At 55.5% G+C, this 22,185-nt stretch overlaps 1 protein-coding gene across 3 annotated transcripts in view; it reads left to right on the top strand.

Annotated features, from left to right (window-relative positions):
- The first annotated feature begins 5,642 nt into the window (after positions 1 to 5,642).
- The window catches only part of DGKZ (diacylglycerol kinase zeta), a 30,224-nt gene continuing 13,681 nt past the window's right edge, over positions 5,643 to 22,185 (top strand). For 2 of the 3 annotated variants that reach the window (XM_060105492.1, XM_060105491.1), the window contains exon 1: positions 5,747 to 6,003. In XM_060105492.1, the coding sequence (XP_059961475.1) occupies positions 5,843 to 6,003 (161 nt within the window). In that variant the 5' untranslated portion in view covers positions 5,747 to 5,842. Of the gene's footprint in view, positions 6,004 to 22,185 lie in introns of all 3 variants that reach the window. The other variant, XM_060105493.1, reaches the window with a different exon arrangement.

The following is a 22,185-nucleotide window of genomic DNA, read 5'->3' as shown; positions in this document are numbered from 1 at the left end:
AGTGTTCTTGGCCTACAGGCATTTGGGGAAGGAAGACTCATCTGGACTCATAGAGTAGGGGGGGATTTGAGGATCACTGGGCAGCACCTTATAGATGAGAAACTGAGCCTCAGAGAAGTTAAGCAATTTGCTAAGATCCCAGTCAGTAACTGGTAGAGCCAGGATCCAGACTCAGATTAGCTTCACTCCACACCCGTTGTCAGGCTTTCAAGGGTCTGGACGTTCATTCTTAAGGCTCTCTTCTTTTGGCTCTGTACTAAGTGCACATATCCCTCGGAGGGGTAATAGCAAAGGGGTGTGAGGGCTGGAAGGTGGTTCTGCAATCAGGGCTTGTGATCCAACAGATGGGGATGGGAGGCTTGAAGGGCAGGAGACCTGCTGATCTTGCCCTGGGAGCTTGGTGCTGCAGTCCAGGCCGCAAGCAGCAGGAAGCTCCTCAGGGCAGATCTAGCTGACCCCGAGCAAAGGGACAGACACCCAAGCTCCTCTCCCCTCCAGCCTGGGGACCTGGAAGGTGCCAAAGGCAGTTTCCAAGAGCGATCATGGTTTGAGGGACCACGCTTGACTGCGGAGCTGCCTGTGCTCTACCCACAGCTCTCTTGCCCCAGTGGGAAAGGGTCCCCAGCCCCTCCTCCAGATTTCCTCCCACACGTGACTGTAATGAGGCTACCCAGAAGGAGCCTAATCAAATTTCCATCTGTCACTAGCCAGCAGCACCTGCAACCCAGCTCAGGTACATCTGTCTCCTCTGTGGGGGTAAAGGCCCAGAACCTGGGCAGGGGCCAAGATCAGCAGGTGCTTTTAGGCTCTAGGTTGCTCCCAAGGGCTCCCAGCAGGTACCTGGATCACAGGCTTAGCTTAGCTGCTGTGAAGGAACATGGGCTCCAGAAGTCCCTCATGTCTCACCACAGCCACTCATGCAAACGGGAAGCCAGCCCCCCTCCCTCTGCTCCGCTTGTTGGACAGCCATATTCAGCTCATTTCGACTTCCATACGAAGTTACTAAGCACATACTGTGCACCCAGCACAGAGCTAGGAGCTACACTGGGTTCAAGAATCTTGTAAGGAGACAAGACTAATATGCATAAAAGGTCACATAATAGAGGAATATTTGGGGGGAACAAAGGCGAGTGTCAGAGACACATCAGTGGGATGGGAGTGCTGGCTCTGGAGCAGCATTTGACACTTAGTAGGTATTGATATTTATAAAATATTTGTCATATGAATGAATGAGTGAGTGAAAACCTGGAGATCAGGGAGGGAGATTCAAATGAAACTGTCAGAGCTAGGCGAGATCTTAGAAATCATCTGATCCGACCCAGAGATGTTAAGTGATTTGCCCAGCATCACACAGCAAGGGCTGGGGTTTATACCAACTCTTTCCACCTTCCCACTTTTGCTCTTTGGGCTGGGGTTTTGAAAGATGGAGATTTTGATTGGCCAAGCTTTATGGGCAGACAGGGCAAGGAGAGCAGCATAAGCAGAATGAAATGGCAGGGGTGAGGGCAGCATGTTAAAAGAAGTGTGAAGAAAGAGGGAAGACATGTTTATTGAGTACTTACTGTGAGGCAGGCACCAGCATGGTGTGAGCCGAGAGAAAATCTCTGCAGGGAAAGCTTGGACGAAGAGGCAAAAAAGAAAGGAACCAGAACACAAGGAGTCTTGAAGGTCAGGCCAAGGAGGTTGGCTTGGCTGGTTGTGAGAGCAGTGGCTGTCCAGATCGTGGGTTAAGTGTTTGGTGCCCTGGTACATTTCTTTTCCCCAGCTCCCACTTGCTCATCCAGGCCACAGAAAGTAGAACACCTCACCCTCTGGGGCCTCAAAAAAGCCCAGAATAATTTTCTTACCCAGATTCCTCTTCCTGTGTGTATCTGGGTGGATTCTGAGGGGTCCCCAGCTCCCCAGTGCTGGCACACGTTGTCCTAGGAACTGCCGAGGGCATCCTCCCCAGCCCTGTGCACCTGTCCCTTCCAGCCTTGTCCTCCCCACCCCACCTGCAAAGTATTGACAGCTTCAGTGAGTACAAGCCCAGGGGGACCGTGGTCCCACAGCTAGGACTGCTTTGCCTCTCAGAGCCTCCAGCCTGCCCAGCTTCCCCTCCAGGCGTCACATTTCCTGCTCCCTGCTACTCCAGGGCTGCCAGAAGCCTCAGACTGAAAACAAGCCCAGCCCCATTTCCTCTGTTTAACTGTTCAAGCTACTTGCAGAATCCCTGGGAGAGGAGGACAGGGCCCTGCAACAGCCTCCTTCTAGAACAGACCTTGGCCTGGCTGGCAGAGTCTCTGCTGGGCCACAGCACACAGGACCTGCCTTGAGGCAGGGTGATGGGCTGGAGGGAGAGCCACTGGGAAAGGGGCTGCCAAGCTTCAGCGGCGTCACCTGGCTATGTCCCCAATCCTAGAGGGGCAATAGGATGCCTTATTTATGGGCACAGACTCTGGGGTGAAATTCTTATTTCTACCATTTACAGGCTCGGTAACCTTGGACAAATGAGCTTAGCCACTCTGTGCCTCAGTTTCTCCATCTGTAAAAGGAGGAAAATGACAAGATCTATGTCATAGGATTGTCACAAGAATTCAAAGGTTTCTGGCACAGAAATGTCCAAGAACTATTAGCTATTTTTTACTATTACCAAGTATCAATTAGTCATGACATAGCATGATTTATTAAGCAAATAGTTATTGAGAAATATTATGTTCCAGTCATGAGGGACACAAAGGTGATTACAGCACCAGAAGGAGGTTTCTAAGGGCTGGGATGGCATCGTGTACATTCCTGTGTCTGCAGGTTCTGTAGCGTAAACGTTTATTGAACTGAACTGAACTGACACCCTTTCTGTCCTCGAGAAATGTACAATCTTTCTGGGGTAACAAACACATCCAGAGCTAAAGAACTAATTATAGAGCAGCATGATTAAAGAGTGCTTAAGGAAGGTATGATTTCCATCCCAGAACCAACCCTAATAATAAAGAGCGAGTGCATGCCTTACTGTTTATTTACCAAATCCTCATGATGGCCTCAAAGTCCCCCCAGTGTGGCCTTTTTGCTATTCTTTAGACTCATCAAGTACATTCCTACTCAAAGGGCCTTTGCTCTTACTGTTCCTTCCACCTGGACTGCTGTTCTCCCAGATTGTCACATAATTTGCTCTCTCAATCCATTCGGGTTTGTTCTCACATGTCACCTCAGGAGGCCTTCCCCAGTCCCCCTACCTAAGTAACATCGCTGTCATCATCCTCTGCCCCCTTCGCCTTGGCTTTGTTTTTCTCTATAGCTCATCTCATCTCATTACCGGACATTATTTCATATATTATTTGTTTAGAATAGAATCTAAGCAACATAATGTTAGAGTGCTGGTTCCTTGAACACTGCTACTAGTCTGATACAGTACCTGATGCACAGATAGAAGGCACTCAATAAATATTTATTGAATGAATTCATTTGTAAACCCTTTCGCCTCTCATTTAATCCTCCTAAAACTCCACAAGCTCAATTATTACTATTGCCCCCTTCCATGTTACAGATGAGAAAACTGAGGCTCAGAAAGGCTCCCTGACACACATGTTCACCAGTTTATCTGTTTATAGCCTACCTCATTCCAAAAAGGATTTCAGGTGACCTGGAGAGGTAAACCTCTCTGACCTGATCCAGGGTGCACAGCTGGTAAGTGGCAGAAACAGGACGTGCGCCCACATCTTCTAGCTCCATTCTGGTTACTCTCTCCACTCCGCCACTGTCCATGTGTTAGACGGTGTGGTGCTCACAGAGCTGAGAGGAGAGAGAGCTGTGTGTGGGCTGGGCACGGTCCCAGTGCACCCAGAGGTTGTGAGGAAGCAGGAGACCTCAGCAGGACCCAGAGGTGAAGATCGGAGCAGTTAGGTGGAGAGGAAGGCCAGACTGGGGCCCAGGTTCAGATTCCAGCCTGGGCAGGCCTGCTGGCTGCCTGGCAGCCTCTGACTTGGTGCTGTCTCCTGGCTGCTGGGCTGGGCTTGTCCTCACCTGCCTCTTGCCCTCCGGGGCAACTCCTCTTCCCAGCCAGCCTCCTGCCCTGGCCAGCGGAAGGCGCCTACGAGGCCTACGGTCCTCGACGGGGCAGCCGGCCGGCCTCTCGCAGGGCCCCCTGGTCAGGAAGTGCCGAAAGAGGAAGAGAGTCGCCGGGCAGGATGAGCACGCTGGGGGCCGGCCACAGTACCGGGGGAGGCTGCGATGAGGCTGCAGCTCTGGGCCCCGCGGAGGTTCTGGAGACAGAAGGAGGAGAGCAGCCCGGGGCACTGAGGCAGATGTGGCGCTACCGCTCCTGGGACGTGCCACAGACCCCAGCTGAGGCCCCCCCGTCGCAGTAGGTACTTGGGTGGCCGGAGAATGAGCACAGGGACCTCTGGCCCCCAATCCCTCCATAAGTCTCTTATCTGGGGTTGGGGGAGTGACAGAAGTGGGGTTACACCCCTCCCTGTGTCCAGTGGCCCTGCAGAGGCGCAGAAAAGGGCAAAGGGGTTCTTGGCAGGGGGAGAGGGGCTCTGATGTTTGAATTGCTGGGGCAGTGTGGTGGGGCCGGAGCTTGCAGAAGGCTAAGATTAAGCGTGTGTAACTGGCTGTGCCACCACAGGCGACTGCTGTGGTTCCACTTGCTGTCCTCATCTCTTGAGGGGGACAACCTTTGCGGCCCATAGGGGTGTGTTTGTGTGTGGCTGTGAGGTATATTTCTGGGTGGGTGAGGTATATGTAAGAGGGATGTGGCAACATGTAACCGTTGTCCTGCGTTACATTTGGGTATAGGAGAAAGACGTATATAGTCACTGAGGGCATGGATGTTGGGGAATGAGAGTGTGGTCCTTGCCTTTGTGTATGTATTTATGAGTATGGAAGAGGTGTGCAGGTGATTCCTGTAGTGCAAGAGATTTACAGGTTCCGTTGGATATTGTGTTGGAAAAGTGCTATGTGTTAGGAGTGTGAAAGGATTAGAAACAGCTTTGGATTTAGAAAGATGAATTTGAATGAGAAACGTGTTGTTGGTGTGTGTGAGGGTCACTAAGTGACTTTAGTCCTGGTATACATTTCTGAGTGTGAGAGGCTGGTGGGGGAAGTGTTAGTTTGTGTAATGAGTGAGCATAATTGTGTGAGAGGCGTGTCTGTTCTGTGCGTATGGGGAGCACTGTGTGACTTTTGTTCCCGAGGGCGTGATTTGGGAGAGCGAAGCGGGTAGGAGTGGAGATTGTGTGAGTGGCTGTGACGGGCACAGGGTGTGCGAGAGAGGTGTCTATTCCTTGTAGATGTGGGAGGGGAGGTGGTGATAGCCACCCTCGCGAGTGTTCACTTGTGAGTATGTAGGTTTTTTGGTGCGGGGAGACGGGGCTAAGAGGGAGAAAAAAAAGTTGCGTGTGCCTGGGTGCGCGCAGGGGGGCTGTGTTGGGCTGGAGATTCTATTCTGATCCAGGAGGCGGACCAGCTGGGGTTTGTGGGCGGGGCTCCCTTGCCCCCGCCCCTCTCGACCCCGCCCCCTCTGGCGGCCCAGGCGGGTTGCGGCTCGGCCGGCGGCCGGCAGAGGGCGCGGCGGGCCGGTGCCACCGCCTAGCCGAGGGGGCGTGCTCGGCGGCGGGCAGGCAGCGGCCCGGCCAGCTATGCGGGGTCCTGCGGCCGCAGCTGGCGGCACTTCCTGGAGCGGCGACTGCGGCTGCTTCCCCAGCACCTGGGTGTGGAGCGCGGGGGCGCGCGGCGCGGGGCGGGCAGAGCGAGCGCGCGCCATGGCCGCGGCGGGAGGCGAGGAGCCGGCTTGCTAAGCCCCGGCCGCCGGCCCGGCATGGGCGTCTTCCGCGGGCCCGCCGCCGGCCGGGGCTAGGGCCGGATGGAGCCGCGGGACGGCAGCCCCGAGGCCCGGAGCAGCGACTCCGAGTCGGCCTCCGCCTCGTCCAGCGGCTGCGAGCGCGACGCCGGTCCCGAACCGGACAAGGCGCCCCGGCGTCTCAGCAAGCGGCGTTTCCCAGGGCTGCGTCTCTTCGGGCACAGGTGAGCGCGGCGGCGGCGGCGGCGGGAGGCATACCTCGGCCACCTGGTACTGACACCGAGCGGGGTGTTCCCGGGCACCGGCGATCCGGGTTGTCTTGGCGTTGGCTCTGCGTGGGGGGTCATCCCCCAGCATCCGGGCACTGGCACCGAGTGGGGGTCATTCCCTGGCACCGGCAGCTTAGCGCGCCTCCTCTGTGGTACCGAGGCAGGGGCGGCTTCCAACTCTCCAGCAGGGAGACAGAATCACCTAACCCCCTGGCACCAGCAGGTAGGGCCCCCATGACTGGTCACGATCCCCTTCTTGGCACTGATGGAACAGGGCCCCCTCTGAGACTCCTGGACCTTGGGAGGTGGGCGGTCACGTCGCCACTCTGGTCCTCGGTGTGGCCGGGTTGCTTACCACCGCTGCGTGACATCCGCAGAACATGGCCTGATTGATACTACTGTTACGACCCAGGCCTGTCCCGGAGCACTGGTCACAGACTTAATCGCTCAGCATTCTCAGCTTCTCCTTGGGGTTGGGAGTTCCTGGCCACCTGTTTTACAATGCTCTTAATTAACAGGGAGACCTCAACCTCTGCTCTGCTAGGCAGTAGACATATCTCCCCCTACCCCCGTCTAGCCCTGCTGGGAAAGGGATGGGGTGCTGACTCTTAAAGCTCTATCTTGGCCTCTCCCCCAGCACGCCAGATGTCACCATCTTGTGCCTGTGACAGGGCTTTCACCAGGACTCTGGTGAGGAACTGTGGGGAGGGTGTGGAAAGATTGAGTGCAGGCAACCCGTGGCATGTGTGCTGGTGTTGGCTGGGAGCCGCTTCCTGCCAGTGCAGCTCTGGTGGAAGGTGAGGGGAGATGGAGCCCCATGAGGACTCCACCTGGCTCCCTGCGCTTCTGCCTGACTTACCCTGTCCTTCTACAGTGGCCATGGAGCTTGCAGCCAATCAGCTCAGGACCCCAGAGCCAACTTAGACTGGACTCTGACCACTTGGAGTCTGCCCAGGGCCTCCCTCTCACTTTTCTTCAGTTGTCCAGGCTTCATGGCAATTGGCCCCCCCGAGCTTTGCCCTGTCCCTTCCCAGGGTTGACCTCACCCACGAATAACATGGGTAGTTTTTTGCTGTACAAGTTGGCATCCCTGTAATGCTGCCCTGTGCCCTCTGCCTGCCCTGCCCTAAGCAGGGCCCTGCTCTTTGTGCCTGCACTGTGTTGCCATGCACAAAGATCTGGATCCTCACACTGGCAGATGGAGCTCTGTAGGCCCTTGTGAAACCAGGCAGGCTTCAATGCCACATAAAACGGGGCAGGGAACAAAGCTTCTCGTACCTCTGTTTTGTCACCCACAGCCCTGCATGCCGGAGCAGTTTACACCCAGCTCTGCAGGATGTAGCCTCCAGTGTTCACAGGCTTGTGAGGGGGAGGGAGGGGCTCCGCCAGAGGCTTCCTGTCCCTGCCCACAGGGTACCAAGTGTTGGGCTCTTCTGACCTCTGGCTGTTGCCCCTTGTGAAGGGCACAGGTCTGTGCATGTAGCAGTGAACCTCAGACACATTCAGGAGGAAGGATAAGAAGTAAGAGAACAGCAAGTACCTTTACATAATTCTCTAAAATAATCAGGACAGATGTTATTTCTCCATTTTTATAGACGAGAAGAACACAGGCTCAAAGAGATGAGTAGTTTGCCCAGAGTCACGTAGCAAGTAAGAGGCAGAGATAGAGTTTGAACTCTAGTCTGATTCCAAAACCCACATCCTTTTCTCTATACCAGGTTCCCAAACAGAACATCACAGTGACCTCGGGTGCTTTAGGAACTAAAGATTCCTAGATCTTACCCTTGGCATGTCTGACTCATCAGGTCTGGAGATGGGGCTGGGCATTTTTTTTTTAAATTTATTTTTGGCTGCGTTGGGTCTTCGTTGCTGCACGCAGGCTTTCTCTAGTTGTGGCGAGCCGGAGCTACTCTTCTTTGCGGTGCACAGGCTTCTCATTGCGGTGGCTTCTCTTGTTGCAGAGCACGGGCTCTAGGCACGCGGGCTTCAGTAGTTGTGGCACGCAGGCTCAGTAGTTGTGGCTTGCGGGCTCTAGAGCTCAGGCTCAGTAGTTGTGGTGCACGGGCTTAGTTGCTCCGCAACATGTGGGATCTTCCCAGACCAGGGCTCGAACCCATGTCCCCTGCACTGGCAGGCAGATTCTTTACCACTGCGCCACCAGGGAAGTCCCGGAGCTGGGCATTTTATAAAGCTTCCCAAGTGTTTCTAAGGTCTCAAGTTTGAGAAACACAGTATTACATTCACTCTGGGGATGGTAGGTGATCTGACAGGATGCCTTAATGAGAAGAAAATCAAACAGCACCTCCGGGAGTGTGTAAGGAGTCTCCCCTGCATAGTTGCATTGTGCTGGGGCTTTGGGGCACACAGAAATGAATGCCTTTGGAAAACCCAGTAGAGTCAGGGAAAGGGCAGTGGGGTAAAAACTTCCCCCTGACAAGCCTGGGCGTTTGGAGAATCAGATGTCCACGGGGCTGACCTGCCTCCTCTTGCTTTGACTGGAGGCTGGGGGGACAGTGCACCGCCTTGGCACCGTCCCTTTAACGCTGTTTACTTGGTCCTGCCACCTTTGCGAGTTGCCAGTCTCAAAACTCCCCAGTGCCCCCGCTGAACCTAGCCCTCCGTCTTTCCCCAGGCTCCAAGCTCATTTTCAGTCCGGCTCTTGCTGCTCATTGGGCATCCACCCTCTGAATATCCCCCGCCGCCCCCCCCCCCCCACCAGCCATACACACTTCAGGCCTTGGGGCTGAGGGACCTGCAAGGCGAACAGACAGTGGCTGGAAGGGAGGATAACAAATAGATTGGTGGTGGCTGTGGAAGCTCTATTGAGACTTCTGCATTCGGATCTCGGCTCAGTGGTAGAGTTCTAGAATCGACTAGCACTCTCTGCTGTGGGCTTGGGAGGTGTAGTGATGGTACATGGGCCACATGTTTGCCATTCCTGGTCCAGTAGAACGGTCTGTGAATGGCAGCCTCTTCGGCATCTTCCTTAAAGAGGCTTTTTCTTAAAGCCCACTGCAGCCTCCCACATCTGGCTCACCCTCTGGACTCTGGGGAGCAGTTTGCCGTCTCCCCGTTTTTATGTAGCCCAGTAAGGCACACGGCTGAGCCATGCTCCTGCCCAGCTCCATTCCACCTCGCCTGTCCTCGCTGGCAAGCATCAGCCACTCCCACATGAGGAGGTGTAGGTTCTGCCCTCCCCAGGGCATCTGGGTTTCCTCTGTCCTTACCGTTCAGATTCTGTTGGCCTGGAGGGGTGGTCAGTCAGAAGCGGGAGGGAAGCTGACTCTGCCTCCTCCTCCTCTTCCAGGGCCCACCTGAAGAGGACCCCCTCATCCTCTGGCCCTGTCCGAGCAGCCTGACCCGGGCAGGTCACGCAGCTTGTGGATTAACTGGTTTTGCACCCCAGGGGCATCAGAAATTACCTGACACTTCACACATCTAGGCGGAAGGCACCTCAGCCTGCAGAGCCCCTGGGAGCCTGCCACCCCTGCCCTTCATTCGTGCTTAAAGTCATTCATTCCTAGAGGGCAGAAAACGCACCTGTGGGACAAGTTTGAGACAATAGGTCCCATTTAGAGGTGATGCCACGCGGGGCCAAGTGAGCGTGGTCCTGAAGTCCGGGATGGCAGAGCGTGCCCGCCGGGCAGCCTGAGCAGAAACAGCGCCGGTCTGGGTTGAGTTCGCAACGATCGGGAAGGGGTGTATTGAGGGATGCCTCACGTTCGGAGGCAAGAATCTGGGCTGTGGTGCCGGGATGTCTGGGAGCAAAAGGTTCCTCTTGGAGTGGTTTGTCTTGCTCAGGCTAATTCTGGGAGCTGCCCAGGTGGCCAAGGGAGGCGGGTGTAAGCCAGAGTCCCTGGGTTCCCGCAGGTTTGGGAAGAAAAAGGGGCCTCGGTGGCTGAGCCGTGCATCGGCTCACCTCGCTCGGCCTGTTCCCCACGCGACATCGTGTGCCAGCGTGGAGCCAGCCAGGCCGGGACCTGGGTTGGGAGCCTGCGGTCTTCCCTCTGCTGCCGCACACCCGCCAGCGGCTCTGGCTTACAGGCCAGGGGAGGGGGCGGGCAGCTCGTCATTTTTTCTCCGTGCCGTCCTCCGAAAAGGTCAAGTCTCAGGATGCGGAGCCGCCCGGGACTCTCACTTGGCAAATGAGAGCACGAGAGTGGGTGTCCTCCCAGGCAAGGACGGAGGAAGGACTGAGTGACCCTGGGAGAAGGAGAAACAGGCCTGCCTCTGCTGCTTCCTAGAGCCCTCTCCAGAATTCACCAGTCGCCCCCCGAGCAGAGGGGGAGCCGAATGGGCATGCTGGCCCCGAGGCTTGGCCTGTGCTGGTCCCTAGGAGAAGCAGAGGTTGGGTCCCTGTCCCCCGACAAAGGCGAGAGAGTTTCCAGGTCCAGGAGCTGACTGGAAACTGGCCCTGCAGTGTCGCTAGAGCGACACAAGGGGGCGACAGCTGCCACGGTGGGGCCGTGAGAGGGGAGAGTCCCTTTGCTGCCGTCCGTCCACTTGTACCACAGGCCTGCTGTGAGTGGACCCGCACAGACCCCCGCTGCTGAGCTACCTGATGCTCTGGCTGCGGCAGAAGGCAGGCTGGGCGTGAGCTTCCACATCAGCTGGCCCGACCCCTCCCCCTCTCTGAAGATTGAGGTCCAGCGCATTGACCTTGACTGGGCTGAGGTCTCACAGCTAACTAGGGGTTATCTGGGACTTCAGTGCCAGTCCCCTAACTCCAGGAGCGTGTCAGTTCGTACCACATCACAGGACCCCAAAGGCTCCCCTGCTTTCTGAGAAATCCTCATCCGGCACCTTCCGACCTGCCCTCCGCCTCCCCTCCCCCCTGCCGCCACCTGAGTAATTCTCTAGGTCGGCATGGGGGGCGGGGCAGCGTGGGCAGGAGGGGGCAAGCCCTGCACCTGCATCCAGGCTCACCGTCTCCCCTCACTCCTGGGCGAGCTTAGCAGGGTGCACCTCTGGGTGATGCCAGGCACTCATTTCTTGCCCCCCTGAACTGCTTCCTCTGTGCTTCATGTGTGGGAGCCCCTGATGCCCTTAGGATATCATCCTCACATAGGGCTGCCATGTGGCTTCCCACCCCACGGTTCTCAGCACCGGGCCTGCCTGGCACTCCAGTCACAGGTGGGAGTCTTGGAAGGCAGCTTCAGGTGGCAGAGGGCAGGCCCGAGCAATGACCAGATGCCCTTGAGGAGCTGTCATTCTGCCGTCTTTCCTCGTCTGCCCCCCTCCTCAGCTGAGACACCAGAGGCATGGTTCGGCGGTGCAGAGCAGGTTTGATGAGCCCAAGGGCTCTGTGGCCCAGGGAGAGGAGGGAGAGGCCGAGGGGATGAGCTCTCCCACCCGCCACCCCTCTTACACTCATCTGGATGCAGGGGATGTGCCAGCTCGCCTTTCTCTGGCCATTAATGGTTGCCAGACGCTTGTACATCCATCAATTTCATGTATTCCTCTGAACAACCTTGTAGTTGATTTTATTCCCGTTTTACAGATGAGACACCAAGGCTCAGCGAGGTCAGGGGCCTGGCCCAGGATCATGCAGCTTACGCTGGAGCCCAAACCCAAGTATCTTTTCATAACACCAGCCTGCCCTACTTACTAGCACTCCTTCTATTCTTTTATTTTCCCATCACCAAGCTGGTAGAGCCTAAGAAGGGGTTTAAGTGCTTGAACCCCTTGAAACTGAGAGATCTTTGTCTTGTGTGGGAGTAGAGTGAGGCCCTTGAAATGATCTGTGCCCCAACCTCAAGGGAGGACCGCCACCAGGAGCCTAGCCTCACGGGGAGCAAGGCTGAGCGGGGTGGGGGGATGGGGAGACCCTTGGGTAGGGAGACCCGGGTTGTAAGGAGGGTGTCATGTGGCTCCCTGGCTGGATCTGGAGTGGAGGGGCAAGTCTGGGACCTTTCATCTTGCTTTCAAAGTGCAGGGAGCAGACGACTCGAGGGACGTGTTCCCAGGAGCTCCAGATATCACCCTGGAGTCGGTGGGTGGCCTGTGGCCTGGGGGGAGGTGTTGAGGAGGAGAGCACAGCGCACCGGGCCTCACGGTGAGAGGTCTGAAGAGAGAGGGAGGGCCCCCCCCCAGCTCTCTCCCTCCACTGTAGAGACCTCCCCGCCGCTTGCACCTGGCCTAGCGCCAGTTCAGAGCTCCCACATAGAGGCCTCTCCCCTGCCAGGGCTGAACCAAAATAGCTGTCTAGGAGCCTGGGCCTGCACCGCCCACGCCGCAGCATCTCGCGGGTTAACAGCTTGCCTGTCTCTCCGCCCCCCTTCCCCAGCTTGCTGACATTTTACTGGGGCGGGGGTGGTTGTGAAAGGGGGCCCTAGCCCACGCAGACACCCCACTGACGCAACCTGTCAGCCACTCGCCCTCCTCTGAAAGGCATCCTTTCGGGCGAGACCTTCCTTCCGGCTCCACGGATATGGGGTTCCTACCAGGAGACAGTGTAAGGAATACTTGGGGCTCCATGCCACTGCTGAACTCCACCCATGGAAGACCCAGGGCAACCCCCGGAAGCTGTTCTCCCTCTGGGGGCCTTTTTTTTTTTTTTTTTTAATACTTAAAAATCTTTTGAAAAGCATTAAGTATTTGCCATGAGGAAAGTATACAGAAAAACGTTAACACCTACCACTTAGCTTGGTCAGATCTTACCATTATGCCATATTTGCCTTAGACAGAGATGGAGGCCTCCTTGTCTCCCTCCCCAGAAGAAACGACAATCCTGATTTGGGTGTTTATATTCTCGTGCCTGTTTTAAGATTTTTTTTTCCTATGTATGTATGCATCCATAGTAACACATAGTACTGTTTTGTACGGCTTTGCCCTTGAGTTAAATGGTGTATTGTATGTATTCTGAATTTAGGTTTTTCCCTCCATGTTGTTTTAGAGATTTAACTGTCTTGAAACATGAGCACTAGTGTGAAGCCATTTTAACTGCCATATACCATTCCTTTTTGTAACTGTTGACAGACATTTAGGTTGTTGGTAGTTTTTTTGCCATTGCAAGTAATCCTTCAGAGACTGTGCTGGGACACGGCTCCTTGTGTGTTCTGTCCACCAGTGCTTGGTTACAGAGCAGTGTATCTTCAGCTAAGATAGTTGTAGCCAAATTGTGCACTAAAGTGGTTTTCCTAATTTTTAGGCCTCTGGAGTTATTTTTCTGTCTTTAAAGTTTTGGTAAACTGAGGAATGGGTTACCATGAACACTTTCTCTTTCAAGCCTGCAATATCCCATGAGGAAGACAAGGTGGTATTATCCCCATTAATCCGATGAGGAAATTGAGGCCCAGCCAGGGTAAGAGACTCAGCTTGAGGTGAGGTTGCGTAGCCGGTCAGAGGCAGGACACCTCTGGACCTTTGAGTCCAAATCCTCGGAAAGCACCTTTGACCCCTGTGACCTCTCAGGAAGATTGGAGGCACATTTTCTGTCTTCGAGGCAGGAAAAAAAAAAAAAAAAAAACAACCCTGTGTGGAGTGCATGAAGCCTGGGAGGCCGAGTGGGGCCCTGGGGGCTGACAGCTGATTCTAAGAAGATCTTCTAGTAGATGGAGGAGGGAGCAACTTGGTCAGAAGAGTCAGAGGGGGAGTTAAATTTTGAATGAGGGATAAGGGGGAATGCTGCTCCTGGCAGATGGGGAATGGGAGCCTGCTGCAGACACAGGAGAAGGCAACAAGAGGGACCAGTCACAAGAGAAGAGGGACGTGGGGGCCAGCAGGGGCTTCGTAACGCTCCCAACAAGGTGTTGGGAGACTCAGAGGGAGACGTATCAGCATTCCCATCAGGGATCGATTTCACTATGTGCCTCTGAGACACAGGAGCTCAGCCCACACCAGCAACTTGTCCACCCAAGGCTGGCAGGAAGGCCTCCGGAACTGGCCAGCCACTGGGTCACTGCGCTGGCCCAAAGCCCTTTGCTCTCAGCGTGATCCTTGAGACTGAGCCTGGACCATTCACTTTTCCCTCCATTCACTCTTCAAACCACATCCAGCGCTTCTAGACCCTGGGGATGCAATTACGAGTAACACATGGTCCCAGGGGCGCACGGTCTGGTGGGGGATACCGAGCTGCAAACCAGCGCTGATGGCCCAGAGCAACCAAGAGAGGGCCTGAGCGTGGGAGCAGCTAGCGCGCGGGAGAGGAGGCTGAGGAGAACTTTCTGGCAGAGCCGATATCTGAGCCAGCTCTGAAAAGATGAGAGGAAAAAGATGAAGGAGAGTTCACTGAGCAGAAAAAGAGAATGGTGTTCCAGGCAGAGAGACTGTCAGGTGCCACGCACACAGGCAGGAAGAGACCCCTGTGTGTTGCTTGACAGAAGCATCTAGAGGTAGAGTGAGGGGTTGAGAGCATAGACCTGGAGCCGACTCCTAGGTTGGAGTCCCAGCTCTGCCACTTACTAGCTGCGTGATCACCGGCAAGTTGTTTAATCTCCTTGTGCCTCGGTTTTCTGATGTGTAAAGTGGGAATAATACTATTACTTTTTATGAAATGAAATGAGTTAGTATTTGTAAAACACTTAGGACGGTGTCTGGCACAGAGTGAGTTATGTATTTGTCAAGTAAAATGTAAAAAGTATGAAAGCGAGACGGGAGAGGAGGCCGAGAAGCCTGTTGACTGCCAGGCCCAGGTCTTTGCATTCTGTTCCCTGACAGTAGAGAGCCATTGAAGGATACGTGGACACTTTAGGATGAATTCTGGTGGCAGTGGGAGGATGCTTTGGAGGGGAGGCTCTAAAGGCATGAGTCAGTCATTAATTCCACAAACATTTCTCCAGGGCCTACCAGGAGCCAGACCCTGAGACAGGGACTCAGGATAGAAGGAGAGAGAGACTGGGGATGTTTCAGCAAGGAGCTCAGAGCTGGGTCCTGGCCTGGCCCCCCCCACCCCCCGCATCTGAGGCAGCCGCTCCTCTCCCCTCCTTGCCCACATCTTCACCTGTGACTTCATGTCACCAAACCCTGTTGCCAGGTTTCATAAGGAAAGCCTTGGAGAACGTGGAGTGGGCAGTGGCACCCAGCCCGGAAAGGAACCTCAGCTGTCGCTCTCTGGGTCCTCTGGAGAGGAGAGGAAGGCAACTGCTAAAACAAAGGCTGCTGCCATCCCCCTGTGCCCAGCAAAGAGAAGTAGCCTGGGCCTTGTGGTCAGCCCTCGGGTGGGGTACCCGAGGTGGAGGAAACCCTTCTCTTCCCCTTATGGCTCTGGTCCCTCCCCGATGGAATTCCCTGTTCCTTCCTCCTCAGCCAATCAGCAGTCAACACTGGACTCACTGCCAGACACCGTGCTGGGCTGCCCAGATGCACTAGATCTGGCCCCTGGCCCCCCAGGAACTTGTCTGGTGGGTGGGAGGAACGAGGCATATGGATTTGAGAGAATCAGGACTTCCAGGGGTCCCATGGCAGAGGAGCCAGATGGGTGGTGTGGAGTCATCAGTGGGAGTGAGGTACTCTTGGCTGGGGCAGCTGTGAGCGGGTGGGATTTTGATATGAGGTGAGGAAGGAGGCCAGTATTCCAGGCAGAAGGTATGCCATGTGCAAGGACACAGCAGTGAGCTTGGGCTCAGCCAGATTAGGGGGTGGAGAATAAGTTGCCTTGGTTAGCACCAAGGGTTGTATCAAGGCATAGGAAGCTGAGTTAGTGCCACATTGCAGAAACCACGTTTGCTAGGCTAGAGGATTTAGAATTCATTCTGAATCAGTGGTTCCCGAAGTATGGTCCTGGGGTTGCCCTTGACCCTTTCAGGGTATGGTTGAGGTCAACACTGTTTTCGTAATAATACTTTCAGCGCTGCCCTAGTTTGTGTCCTCCTCACTGTGTTGCGATTTGTACTCATTGTATAAAAGCAACGGTGGGTAAAACTGCTGGAGCCTCGGCACAGACAAAGGCAGTGGCCCCAACATAAACGTGTAGCCATTGTATTCTTCACACTCACAACAAGAAAAATGCAGTAAATATATTAATCTTTTAAAGCGTAAATCCGTGAGTACACTGTTTTAAAAGTTCTGTGTGAAGAAATGTGAAATATACATACGGCACTTTTGCTGCAAACCGAACTATGATGACTGTCTTGAAAAAGCACTTCTGTGACTGAGTTGCGAGCCCTACTCGTCACTTTTTTTTTTTTTTAAAGGAACACCATTTAAACTTGAACACCTAATGACAGAACTCTTCAGATTTGGATATTTAGCAGACGTTTTCTCAAAAATGAATGAAGTGAGCTTGTCACTTCAAAAACAGTATCAGTATTTGTTGCTATTGATAAAATTTGTTGCTATTGATAAAATTTGAGTGAAAATTAAAATTTTGGAAACTTTTTTCCAGTGTGTGGAGATCTGCCTAACTCAGGAAACCAATATTCTCCAATGACCTATGCTTGATGTTTCAAAATTCAGAATGCAAGACAGACCAGTGAAAAGTTCAGATTCCACGTAGCCACTAACATTTAAGAAACTACCACTTGTCATATTTTGGTGTAGTAGCAGAGAAGAATATCCATAATTGCGTGAAAAGGCTATTAAAATGCTCCTTCCTTCTCTCACGAATTGTCAGCGTGACGCAGAATTTTCTTCATGTACTTCAACCGAAACAACATATCACAACAGATTGACTGCAGAGGCAGATATTAGAATCTAGCTGTCTTCTATTAAGCGAGACATGAGAAATTTGCAAAAATTAAAACATGCCACCCTTCTCACTACTTTTTTGTTTTAGAAGATACAGTTTATTTTTCATAAAAGTATGTTATTTATATTAAGTTACTGGGTTTATTGTTTTTCAACAAATGAATGATAGCATTTTAAATATTTCTCAGTTTTAGTTTCTAATATGGTCAATGTTAATAGCTATAACCCCCATAAACAAAACCATTTGGGGAGCTTCAATAATTTTTAAGAGTGTATGGGGGTCCTGGGACCAGGATGTTTGAGAGCTGCCACTCTAGATCCTAGGGGCTAGGAGTGTTAACGGAGGGGTGGCGTTCTAGGCAGGATGGGTGTGACATGGGCTGGCTTTCTTCTAGATCTGACAGGCCCCCTTGGCAGGGCTGGGAAACCCAGGATCAGGAGGCTACGCTCAGCCACTTCTGAGCTGTGGGCAGTCACGGGCCTCCATGAGCCTCAGGTGCCCTGGGGGTTCAGCTGGGAGCGAAATGCCACCCACTTGCACAGGGGAATTACAAGCCTCCTGTCCAGCAATGCTTGTGAAAGTGCTTATTAGTAAGTTGTAAAACACTCCATAGAACTTATTTTTGTGGTTATTTTGTCTGAAGCCGGTGCTTAGCTGTCTCAGATGCTTTCCCCAGACCCCGGAAAACCTGTCCAGTGGGTGCGAGAGGGTGTAGGGTGACCTGCCTCTTCTCCCCCCAACCCTCCCGGAGCTGAGGCAGGGGCTGAGCTGTACCAGGGGCCGCGTGGAGGGGAGGCTACTGAGCTGTTGCTCAGCCGGCCTCTGGGGACTTTGGGAAGAGAAGCCAGGAGGCGAGGCTCGTGCGCGTGTGTGTGCCCGCCCACTGCCGCCTGCTTGCACTGCTGGGAGAGGAAGTGCAGTCGCTTACCGGGTTATTTTCATAACGGCCGTCTCAGGCGTGGGGGAGGAGGGTGGCGAGGGGGAGGGGGCAGGGGAGCAACCACAGCAGCTCACTCCCCAAACTAGGACTTGCTCAGCCGGAGGCTGGCCCTGAGCTGGAGCCAGAGCCGGGGCTCGCCTGCCCCCGCCGGACCCCAGCCCCCGCCCGCTGGCCCACCTCCTGCCTGCTGCCTTGCCTTCCAGATCAGGTCAAAGGGGCTCGCCTCAACCCTTCCTTGCCTTCTGCTTCCTCCCTCTTGGGTCTGTCTGGGTGGGCCTGGGGAGGGGTGGATCAGGGTGGGCCGGGCACCACCATCCCCAGTCGAGGCTCCTGAAGCTGATGGAAAGGGACCGGCAAAGCGTAGGCCGACCGAGCTCCTGTCTGAGCTCCTGTTCCCGAGCCAGGGCAGGACCCTGTTGAGGTAAACATGACTGGCCTGGTCGCCTCCTTTGCCGTGCAGCCCTGGCCCACCTCTCCCCACCTGTGCATTCTGGTTTGGTTTGGTTTGGTTTGGGCAGGATCCTTTTAGTGAACAGAGACCTGGCTCACCAGCCCCAGGCAGGCCCCCTTTCCAGACGTCCCCGTCTCCTCCCCTCCGACCTCAGCCTCAGGGCCGTGGGAGCAAAGCAGCCAGAGGTGGCTTCTGAGCAGCAGACCCTGGGGAAGCAGCTCCAGGCCCCGGCTCTGGGGCTGCTGGAAATGGGGCCACATTGCACCATTCCCAGCCTGCACCAGGAAGAGGGGCGTGAGGGGCCCATCCACAGTGTGGAACGGGCACTCTGGCCGAATCCCACAGGGCGGCCTGTGCGAGCACCTCTGGAAACAGAGGGGTCTCCGGGGGCCAGGCCTGGTGCCAGGGGCAGAGGGCGTTCATCACAGCAGGAGCAGACACCCAGGTGGCTCTAGCTGCCAGGCTCTGTTCCTCAGGGGGTGGGGGGTGGCCATCCTGGGAACTCCAGCTTCCTTCTCCGGGTTCCCACCCCCACCATGGGCAGAGACAGACCCCAGGAGGTGGCACTATGCACACGCCCTGGTGTCTGCTATAGGCGTAGGCCCTGCCCTGCCCCTCCTCTCTGCCAGCCGCCAGGTACTTTCTACCGTTATCTCATCCGAATCTCCCTTATGTCAAACCTTCTAAACTAGGTCGTTTCATCCCCATTTTGCAGATAAGAAAATTGAGACTTGGAAAGGTTAGTTGGTCAGCCCAAGAAAGCAATGGCAGATACAGGATGCCAAGGCTCATGGGCTTTTCCACTTGAAGCTAACATAGGGTGTGAGACAGTCTGGCTGGGAGGCCAGGAGTCCTGTGCTTCCTAGCCAGTCACCGATGAAGCTGGGGCACTCGTGTCTGCTCACCCCCGGCAGCTGCCTTAGCTTGGCCACCTGCAGCCCCCCTCGGTGCTGTTCACCAGGGGTGCATGGCCAGCCACCACTGTGCGTGTCTCCCTGTAGCATCCTTTGTCCTCCCCAGGCTCCCAGCAGCCAGTTGACGGGGCCTGTGAGTCCTTTCCCACTCTGTCCCCTTCGGGTGTGACAGGATTACCCCAGGTCCCCCACCGGGAGGCTGAGGGGCAGCCATTTGTGCTCTGCTGTTGGTGTCAGAGCCCTGTGGGGCGTCCTCCGGTGACCTTTACATATACCGTGTGGTATGTGGAAGGTGACAGAGCGTGAGGTGACAAGAAGCTGCCGCTCGGAGCTGTGCTGTGGGGAGAAGCTCCACGCCCAAGCAGAGGAAAGGCTGGGGCAGGCCTGAGACCAGGCTGGGCTTCTGAGCAGACCGAGGAGAAGCCTCAGCAGAGATAGGAAGTCAGGAGTCAGGCCATTGCTGACCAGAGGACAGAGGTTTCTATGGAGACGGGAGGAACAGGAAGCATGGGGCCTGGGGGGAGCGTAGAGGAGTGGGTGCCTTAGAGGAGAGCTTGTCATAAGGTGTCAGGTCAGCCAGCTGACTGCCCCCTTGGACCAACAAGGAGACTGAGGCCCGTGAGGGAGGGGCTTTACACATGGCCACACGAGGCCAGGCTGGCCTAGCCTGCCCCGCCCCGCTTGCAGTGACGGCACCGTCAGGCCCCTGAGGAGACCCCAGGGCAGTGTGTGGGCTCGAACACGGTAGGGGAGCACCTGTAAGTCGCCCCCGTGTCATGAGGCAGATGTGCAGGCGATCTCGTCCTCCCGGCGCCTCTTGTCGTGGGTCTGGGGCAGCAGGCAGGGTCCAGCCCTCACTGCCACCCAGAGAGCAACTGCCGCACCCACACCCCCACCCCCACCCCGCCCAGTGACTGTGGCCTTTTGTTTTCTGGGTGACACTCTGCATCAGGCGGTGTGTTCGGCTGACTAATCTCCTCCGGGCTGGGCAGCTGTCACAGGGCGGCCTGACCAGGCGGGCAAGGAAAGCTGACACCCTGGAGCAGTGCTGGCAAGCCGGTGCCCTGGGGCAGTGGGCAGCTGGGCCTTTAGGCTCCTCTTCCTGGGTGCAGAGCAGACCCTGCGTCAGGCAGCCCTGGGTTCAGGTCCCAGTCCTGCCGCTGACCAGCCGAGTGATCTTGGAGCACGTCACTGCACCTCGTCAGGCCTGTTCCCTCATCGCTGTAACGGAGCCGTCCATCCTGCCTGCCTCAGGAGGTGGTGGTAGTGAGCAGCATCACACGAGATGATAAACGAACACACTTAGCCCAGGGCCCGTTGCATAGTAGGTGATGGGTAAATGGGACCGCTACTGTCCTTATTATGGCTCCCTTCCCTCCCCCCATCCCACCTTAGTCCCAGCTCGTGACCCAGCAGGGAAGACCCTGCTCTCCGCCGCGTCTCTGGGGCGCGGGCTTTGGGGTTCAGGTAGAGGCAGGTTCCAGCAGCGGCTCCGCACAGACTAGTTGTGCACTTTGGGCGAGTTACCTCCGCAGTCTCCTATGAGGAACGGGGCATGATACAGTATCTGTTCTTTAGGGTGCTGTGTTTATTTATTTATTTATTTATTTATTTTTGGCTGCATCGGGTCTTCGTTGCTGTGCGCGGCTTTCTCTAGTTGTGGTGAGCAGGGGCTGCTCTTCGCTGCGGTGCACGGGCTTCTCATTGCGGTGGCTTCTCTTGTTGTGGCGCATGGCCTCTAGGCGTGCAGGCTTCAGTAGTTGTGGCTTGCGGGCTATAGCGCTCAGGCTCGGTAGCTGTGGCATACGGGCTTAGTTGCTCCGTGGCATGTGGGGTCTTCCCAGACCGGGGCTTGACCCCGTGTCCCCTGCATTGGCAGGCGGTTTTTTTTTTGTTTGTTTGTTTTTGTTTTGGCTGTGTTGGGTCTTCGTTACTGTGCAAGGGCTTCCTCTAGTTGCGGCAAGCAGGGGCCACTCTTCATCGCGGCGCGCAGGCCTCTCACTGTTGCGGCCTCTCTTGTTGTGGAGCACAGGCTCCAGACGCGCAGGCTCAGTAGTTGTGGCTCAGGGGCCTAGTTGCCCCGCGGCATGTGGGATCCTCCCAGACCAGGACTCGAAACCGTGTCCCCTGCATAGGCAGGCGGATTCTTAACCACTGCGCCACCAGGGAAGTCCCTAGGGTGCTGTGGTTTATAAAATGGTACACATGTTTGCAGAGGGCTTAGAACCATGCCTGTTACAGGTGGGCACTCAGTAAACGTAAGCCATGATGGCATTGACTTCAGGAGGAGGCCAAGAGCTCTCCTGCCTTTCTCCCTGTCACCTGCAGAGGCCGGCAGACTGTAAGAGGCAGAGAGCCGGAGCTGGACAGACCCGAGCACTGCTTCCCCAGGCATGGGTGCTTCCATGTCAGTACCTCCACAGCTATCTAGGGCCCTGCCTGCCCGGACCCACAGGGCAGTAGCAAATCAAGCGTGGGGGTGGTGGATGGGAGGAGTAGGCGCTGGACATGCAACCCAGTCCCGATTCCTCAGACCCATCATCTTCCACCTTTTGTCCAGGGCTCCCACCCTCTCTCAGAGGCCCTCAGCTAGCAGAAGTCTCTCTCCTGTCAGCCCCAGGCAGGTGTCTCATGGCCGTGACTCAGACCTCCCTGTGGCTGCCCGGGCTCAGGAGAGTACTTGATGGCAGGACACAGGTGTCCCTGGGAATTCTGGAGGCGTTGCCCCCCTGAAGCATACCAGGCTTCCTGCCCCTCCCACACTGTTAGGGGGAGGTGAGGGCGCAGGTGCTCCCAGCCGCCTGTGCAGAAGGGGCGGCAGGGGGTAGGTGAGCTGGCAAAGGAAGTGGAGCCTGTGTTCAGACGAGGTCAAGGGAGGATGGCTTGAGCAAGGGTGGTCCCCAAGGCTCCTGCAGGAGGGAGTTCTGGGTAGCTTAGTGTCTGGAATTCTCAGTGTGTGGGCTTCGAGCATTGGCCCCCAGGTCAAGGTGCAGTTCATGGGCTTTCTCAGCAGCAGAGCTGCAAGGGTTTTCTGACATCATCCAGCTCTTGCACACATGGAATGTCCGTACTGTGCCTCTTCAGAAAGGTAAGACCAGGAAAGTTCTTACTGTCAGCCCCTCAGAGCAAGAGCACACACACCCCCAGAGCCCAGAGGCACTCTCTTGGCTCTTGTGGCTTCCCACACAAAGTCCCCCTGGTGGCT

Source organism: Mesoplodon densirostris, chromosome 7 (genome assembly GCF_025265405.1).
Source record: "Mesoplodon densirostris isolate mMesDen1 chromosome 7, mMesDen1 primary haplotype, whole genome shotgun sequence".
NCBI classification, from domain to species: Eukaryota; Metazoa; Chordata; class Mammalia; order Artiodactyla; family Ziphiidae; genus Mesoplodon; species Mesoplodon densirostris.
Note: the sequence above shows the minus strand (reverse complement) of the source record. Positions and strands in the feature narration are given on the sequence as shown.